This window comes from Apaloderma vittatum, unplaced genomic scaffold (assembly GCF_000703405.1).
Source record: "Apaloderma vittatum isolate BGI_N311 unplaced genomic scaffold, ASM70340v1 scaffold18811, whole genome shotgun sequence".
NCBI lineage: Eukaryota > Metazoa > Chordata > Aves > Trogoniformes > Trogonidae > Apaloderma > Apaloderma vittatum.
The window spans coordinates 458-7,229 of record NW_009700966.1 but is presented as its reverse complement, the minus strand read 5'-3'; the positions used below and the strand labels follow the sequence as shown (position 1 = coordinate 7,229).

At 54.5% G+C, this 6,772-nt stretch overlaps 1 protein-coding gene across 1 annotated transcript in view; it reads left to right on the top strand.

Moving 5' to 3' along the window:
* Positions 1-6,439, top strand: part of AIFM1 (apoptosis-inducing factor, mitochondrion-associated, 1) — a gene marked incomplete at its 5' end in the record, with an annotated part of 9,072 nt that extends 2,633 nt beyond the window's left edge. The window contains 13 exons of the mRNA XM_009878975.1: positions 113-216; positions 350-480; positions 658-748; positions 1,143-1,227; positions 1,371-1,447; positions 2,044-2,152; positions 2,607-2,714; positions 3,177-3,265; positions 3,347-3,487; positions 4,025-4,167; positions 4,376-4,500; positions 5,010-5,206; positions 6,331-6,439. Of these exons, the coding sequence (XP_009877277.1) occupies positions 113-216; positions 350-480; positions 658-748; positions 1,143-1,227; positions 1,371-1,447; positions 2,044-2,152; positions 2,607-2,714; positions 3,177-3,265; positions 3,347-3,487; positions 4,025-4,167; positions 4,376-4,500; positions 5,010-5,206; positions 6,331-6,402 (1,472 nt within the window). The remainder of the gene's footprint in view (positions 1-112; positions 217-349; positions 481-657; positions 749-1,142; positions 1,228-1,370; positions 1,448-2,043; positions 2,153-2,606; positions 2,715-3,176; positions 3,266-3,346; positions 3,488-4,024; positions 4,168-4,375; positions 4,501-5,009; positions 5,207-6,330) is intronic.
* Between the last annotated feature and the right edge of the window lie 333 nt (positions 6,440-6,772).

The following is a 6,772-nucleotide window of genomic DNA, read 5'->3' as shown; positions in this document are numbered from 1 at the left end:
AGGGGAGCAGAGGGTCCCTGAAGGTCACTCTGCCACAGGCAGCCTCCGTGCGGAAGGCGTCAGAGTTGTGCCGGCCGTGTTTGCAGCGAGCTGACTGATCTGTCGCCCGCAGCTCCCACCGAGATCCCGTCTCACGTTCCGTTCCTGCTCATCGGTGGGGGAACCGCTGCCTTTGCTGCTGCCAGATCCATTCGAGCTCGTGACCCCGGTGCCCGGGTAAGAGACTCCCTCCTTTCTGCGGCAGAGCCGTGCGGACAGCCTGGTCCTGCGTGCGCTGCGGAGCCTCCACGGCGTGTTTTGGCATTTGCCTGGCATCGGTACAACCGATGCGTCTGATGACCGATTCAAGGTGCTGATCGTGTCCGAAGATCCTGCCCTGCCCTACATGCGTCCGCCTCTTTCCAAAGAACTCTGGTTTTCAGATGATCCAAAAGTGACGGAGACTCTGCGGTTCAAACAGTGGAACGGCAAGGAGAGAAGGTAGGTGTCACGGGCAGCGAGCGTGTCGGGTGAGAACTTCCAACAGTGTGAAGGCACTAATGCCTAAAAACAGATAAATCAGAATTCTGGGGGTTTTACGGATGCACACAGTTGTCTCTGTGTCATTGCTGAATAGCTGGTGTGTGAGTGGCCATTTGATAACGGGGCTTTTTTCAGTATATATTTCCAGCCGCCATCATTCTACGTGCCTGTCCGTGATCTGCCTTCCGTAGAAAACGGTGGAGTAGCAGTTCTCTGTGGCAAGAAGGTGGGTACAGCACTGGCTGCTGTTCTAGCATCACACAGCTCTTCTTCCCAAGCTGAGCCTTGCTCTAAGCTGAAGCCAGACGTGTGTAGATGTGGTGTGGTGGGTTGGACGAGGAGGAGAACACGTATGCGTTTGGGAGAAGTGTTTACGATGAAGCAGGGACGGTGCCAATCTCAAGGAGGCCATGAGCGAGGTTTGAAAGTGGGAAGATCAGCCTGACCTGTAATAGATGCCAAAGGAGTCGTCTCAGTTCTCACTTAGTCTTCTCCCTCCCCCTAAACTTAGAGGAAGGAGAACCTTACTTCCAGTTTGCTTCTCGGTAGTCTGTGCGGTTTAATTCCAACGGCCAGCGGTGTGGGGAGGCGTGAGCTCTGCTGCTTGTTCCGTCCCTCAGGTTGTGCACATGGATGTCAGAGGCAGCACGGTGAAGCTCAGCGACGGCACCCAGATATCCTACGACAAGTGTCTCATCGCCACAGGTAAGTTGTTGGGGGTTTTCTCTTTGTCCTTTGTCTTGCGTCAGGGTTTTGTTTCAGTGGCTTTTCTCCGACAGGGAAGTTTCTGCAGTGTGTGTCAGGTAGAGCAGTCACGTGTTCTCTCTCTCTCCCTGCCTTGCCCTCAGGTGGGACCCCAAGGAACCTGCCTGCCATCGAGAGAGCAGGGAAGGACGTACAGCGGCGGCTGACGCTGTTCCGGAAGGTAATCTCGGCGCTGCTAGTCCTGGCGTGAGGCTTCCACTGCTTCCAACTTTTTAATTCTCCTCCTGCTTTGGGTCCAGGCCAGCCTTGCCTCGGCCGCTGCTCGAGTCGGGGGGTGTGTGTGCCCCAGGCCTGCAGCACACGAGCAAGGGGCTGGCATTTGGCCCCAGGCAGGACAGAGCCTGCTCTGAAACAGTAGCTGTGAAGTCGAGGGTTCATGCTGGCTCTTGGGTTGGCTTAGATCCTCTTCTGGGGAACTAATAAGCTGATATTCACGTGCCCCTCGTGGCATTTCTTCACCTTCATCCCTGTTGCTGTGGTGTGTTTGCATCTAGAAATTCCACTGGAGTTGCTCTTGAAAGTTAGGGAGAAATACAGCAACCTGAGATTGCCCGGGCAGGGGGAAGCTCGCCCAGATGTTAGGGAGCCAGAGAGTTGTTTCGGTGCTGTAGCCAAGCAGGAGGGAGGAGAAACGTGTTTCCCTTTCTAAGTTGGGGAAAGAGGTGCTCTTATTTCTAAGGGAGAAACCGGAGAAGAGTATCTTCTGCTGCCGTACCTTTCTGAGGATATTTGAAACGGGAATAAATCTTCTTTCAGATTGAGGACTTCAAAAACCTGGAGAAGATTTCAAGAGAAGTCAAGTCCATCACGATCATCGGCGGCGGCTTTCTGGGCAGCGAGCTGGCCTGCGCTCTGGGCAGGAGAGGTGAGCGTGCGCCCGCGGGTGGTTCCTCTGCTGCTGGCACCTTGGCAGAAGTGTCTGACACCGACCCTGAGCAGCCTGATGTTAGAAACTTCTTTTTCACTCTCTGCCTGCACAGACATTTGCTCTCTGAGTGCTAAACCCCGCTGAGCATACCATTTCGAAGCGAACAACTGGATTCTTGCTGTCGATCGTGTGCAGCTTTTTGAGTAGGGGAAATTTTCTCCAAAACACCAAGCGCTGTCCTCAGCAGCGCACTGCCTGTCGCCCTCGAGCGTGCGGGCGTGCGGGCAGTCACTTGGCGACTCCTCTGGAAAACCTGGGAGCCAGAACTCCTGGTTCTGGAAGCTTCTGCCAAGCTCCTGTGTACAGGAAAGCACGTGCTCACGTCCCGACGTCTGCGCTGCTGCTCTTTACCCGTCAGGCTCTAAGAAGCTGCTCTTTGCTTCCCTTTCAGCACGAACCAGAGGCCTGGAGGTGATTCAGCTGTTTCCAGAGAACGGCAACATGGGCAAAGTCTTGCCAGAATACCTGAGCAACTGGACCACGGAGAAAGTCAGAAAAGGTGAAGCCGCGCTCGAGCGCTTGTCCTCAGCAGCAGGGTGGGGGTTAGGCCAGTGCCCGTGGCGTAGCTCTTTCCTGCAAGTTCCTTTGATAGCCTTGGGTGATCTGGAACCAGAGCTGTGTTCCGAGAGCTGCCTGCCCTCCTGGAGCGATGGGTAACGGAGCGTCCTTAGTGCCTGAAAACCTGTCCTGGGGAGTTCTTTTGGACGCGGCCTTGTCATCTTATGGGATCCGTACTTTTGATGGAGATTTAAGTACCTCTTTCAAACTTTTTAGCTGGGTTTCTTTCTCCTCACGCTTCGCTCAGAACCATGCTGGCCCCTGCAGCAAGGCTGGGGCGGTCTCTCTCCCAGTTCCTAACCTGGCCCCTGCTCTGCCTGCGTCCGTTTGCACCGAAGGTGCCGGAATCAGCCGAAATCCCTGCCCCTGAGCGAGCGGTCCTGTTCCCTTTGTTTCTTTCCAGAGGGTGTTAACGTGATGCCCAACGCTGTGGTCAAGTCTGTCTCCGTCTCTGGCAACCGGCTGCTGATTAAATTGAAAGATGGCCGGAAGGTAGCTGTAAAACCTGGGAGAGGATAAAGTTTGCAGGGGCATTGAGAGAATTAAGACAATAACTATGAGTTCCCGATCCAGGTGGAGACCGATCACATTGTGGCTGCCGTGGGGCTGGAGCCCAACGTGGAGTTGGCAAAGTCGGCCGGGCTGGAGGTAGACTCTGACTTCGGGGGGTTCAGAGTGAACGCGGAGCTGCAGGCGCGCTCCAACATCTGGGTGGTGAGTACGTGCCGGGGAGTTTCCCAGCTGCTGGTCCTGATGGGAACAGAGTTAGGGGGGCTGGGGCACCTCCCTGGGGTGATGGGCCAAAAAGCAGCCGGTAACAAGAGCAGCTGTGGCGCAGCTCCGGCTGGCGGCCCCGGAGCGGGCTCGTGCAGCGCAGCATGCGTCGTTGCTGTGGTAACGACTGCGCGAGTTTTTGAATATTTATGCTGTGTAAAAGGAGTTGGGGTAACCTAAAGATAGCACGGATTACTCCGTTACGTAAGCGTCCCTTTGGTGGGAGTCGAGACTTTGATCCCTCTGGAAAAACGTACCTTGTGCCGTCTTATTTTGCCGAGGACCGGTGAAAAATATGGAGGAATTGGGACTCGTGTAGCCTGGGGAGCAGGATAAGGTAGCAGTAGTGTTTGGGGTTTGTCAGAAAAACTCAGCTCATCCTTCCAGTTTGTTCTCTTCCCGATGCCTTTTTCTGTTGGTGCATTAATTTCAGCTTTTGATGTTGGAGTTAGTCCTCACTGAACGATTCTTTTTAAGGCAGGGGATGCTGCCTGCTTCTACGACATCAAGCTTGGCAGGAGACGCGTAGAGCACCACGACCACGCCGTCGTGAGTGGAAGGCTGGCTGGGGAAAACATGACCGGAGCTGCGAAGCCCTACTGGCACCAGTCCATGTTCTGGTAACGTCGATGTCTTCTTTTGGCATTTCTGACTTGGTTTCTTCTGGAAACGATGGCCTTGCGGTGTCTTGACTCCCCGTCCCACCTGGACCCGCGTCGCTCTGGCCCCACGCTGCCCTTGGGGGATTTGCGGCTGGGTGGAATTACCTCGCATTTGCCTCAATGCCACACGTGATTTTTATTTTTTTTTCTCCCACTTCATTCCTAGGAGCGACCTGGGTCCCAACGTGGGGTACGAAGCCATTGGCCTTGTGGACAGCAGCTTGCCGACCGTCGGGGTCTTTGCTAAAGCCACAGCGAAAGACACGCCCAAGAGCGCGACGGAGCAGTCGGGTACGGGGCGGCCGGGCGCGTGCAGGGGAGTTTGCGCCTTGGAGCCAGCCTGGTCTCCGCACTAGGAGGCATCAGCCTACTTGCTTCTGTTCTAGACCGAGCGTTAAACGCTGGGTTTGGTATTAAACTGTGATGACAACCTAACGTTCCTCCAAGAAGGCATCACGTAACTCAGTTACCAAAATTAAAACTTTTTTCCTCTGCTGAAGCTTAATTCCCTCCGAAGCAGTAACGTGGTCAGGCTTTGCACAGAGGAGATTGTGGGGGTCTGAGCAGGTCGCTCTGTCGGTGGCATTCGGTGATGGAAGCTGGGAATTGTCAGTGTTACGTTTCAGGCCAGGATTGCTTCATTCTCGTGTTAGTGAAACTTAACTTTTGCTGGAGCAACTCGAAGGAAGACACCCCGGCCTCTCGCAGAACGCGGCTCTTGTCTGCTTTCACCGTCACAAGCAGAGAGCTGCTGCCCTTTTCCTGCACTGGATGTCTGACGTCTCGTGTCTTCCCGACAGGGACGGGCATTCGATCGGAGAGCGAAACGGAAGCGGAAGCCTCAGAAGTTCACATTTCCCCAAGCTCTTCACCAACGCCTCAAGTCCCAAAGCAAGGAGAAGATTATGGCAAAGGCGTCATTTTCTACCTCAGGGATAAAGTTGTGGTGGGAATCGTGTTATGGAACATCTTCAACAGGATGCCTATTGCTCGAAAGGTCAGTGCAGGACGTGTACGCTGAACGGTGAGCCTTGCTTAGGTCGGGGATTTTCTTGTGGAAAAATCAATCCACTAATCTAAAATGAGGAAAAATAAATGCAGATGCTGTCTGGAGCAGAGCTCTGCGATACCCGGCGGTACCGCTGTCTCGGGTGAATTATGGGAGACGTCCTTGTGCTTTTCTGCATATTTGTTCCAAATCCTCACAGAAAGAACTTGAATCAGGTTTACGCTTCAAGCGTTGCCTTTGTGCGGCTGAAGTGTCAGGTCTGTAGTAAGTACAGGCCAGAATCTCGTGCGACTGAGCAGCAGAGCCGAATGTCCTATTTTTGCGCTACTTTGTCTAATGTACAAGTCTCAAACATCCAGTGTCACGTCTGAGATCCCCAAAAAGCCAGGGCTGGAGGCAGCCCTGAGCAGGTCCTTGGCCTGTCTCCATCCCCCAGGTACGATCAGCTCTGCCGGGGTCACTTTTTAACACCTGGGGAGAACGGCAGGACTTTGAAGTGTGAGAGCAGTTCCACATGATCCCAGGCGATCTATCCCAAAAGGAACCTTTGAAAGTTTCTGCTGGTATCTAATCTGAAGCTTTCATGGTGCAGTTTTAAACCTGTTACTTCTCCTGTTCCCAGGAAAGAGAGATCCTTCCCTTCCTCCCTCCCTCTAATCCCCAGAGCCCAGCACGCAGGGGATCCTTGGCCTCTTTAGTCTCGTGGTCCGAAAGACACGTTTGCAAGTTTAAGCCACTTAAACTGGCTCCTCTAAGTCAATGCAGAGACAGGCTCATCTTCCCAGGGTTGAGATGAATCACTTTTTGACGATCCTTGTTCTCCCCAGCGTAAAGGGAAACCCGGATGTCAGGAAGAAACCCTACGGGGACAGCGAGGCTGATTTAACTCCAGCCATTCCCGTAGGCAGATGATGCTGCCTTAAAGGCTCTCACCTAAGTGTGGCCGTAGGGAGTCCCGCTGCCGTGCTGGGGCTGCCTCGGTTGTGAGCTGGCATCAGCAGAGCTTCAGAGAGTCTGAGAAATCCATCGCGTTGGCCAGTGACCAGGCGCGGTCCCGCGGCGCTGGCTGCTCGTAGCACGTGCAGGGTTTAACCCATTCTTCCTCCCTTCAGATCATCAAAGACGGGGAGGAGCACGATGATCTCAACGAAGTAGCAAAGCTTTTCAACATCCACGAAGAGTAAGCTGCAGGAGGGGGACGCCGCCGGAGGGGTGCGTAGGGCCGCAGGGTCACTGGCTGCGGTCACCCGTCACCTCCCGCAGCTGCCGCCGAGTCCCTGTGAATATTCCCAGTCACTAGAGTTCTAATGTTTGCACCAATAAAGTCAGGTTGTTCTAAGCTAAACGCCTTCTTCCTGCGCGTCGCTGGTGGTGCCCGGGGAGTTCACTGCCTGCCCACTCTGGTCAGGTTTTCCCTCGTACCGACGGAGGAGGAGCAGGCAGAGCTGCCTCTTCTCTCGCAGTGCTGCCCGCTGGTGAGCCCTGCTGGGGGCTGGAAAAACACATCCTGATGGGATGGAACAGCACGGGAGCCAGTGGCTCACAAATGAAGGT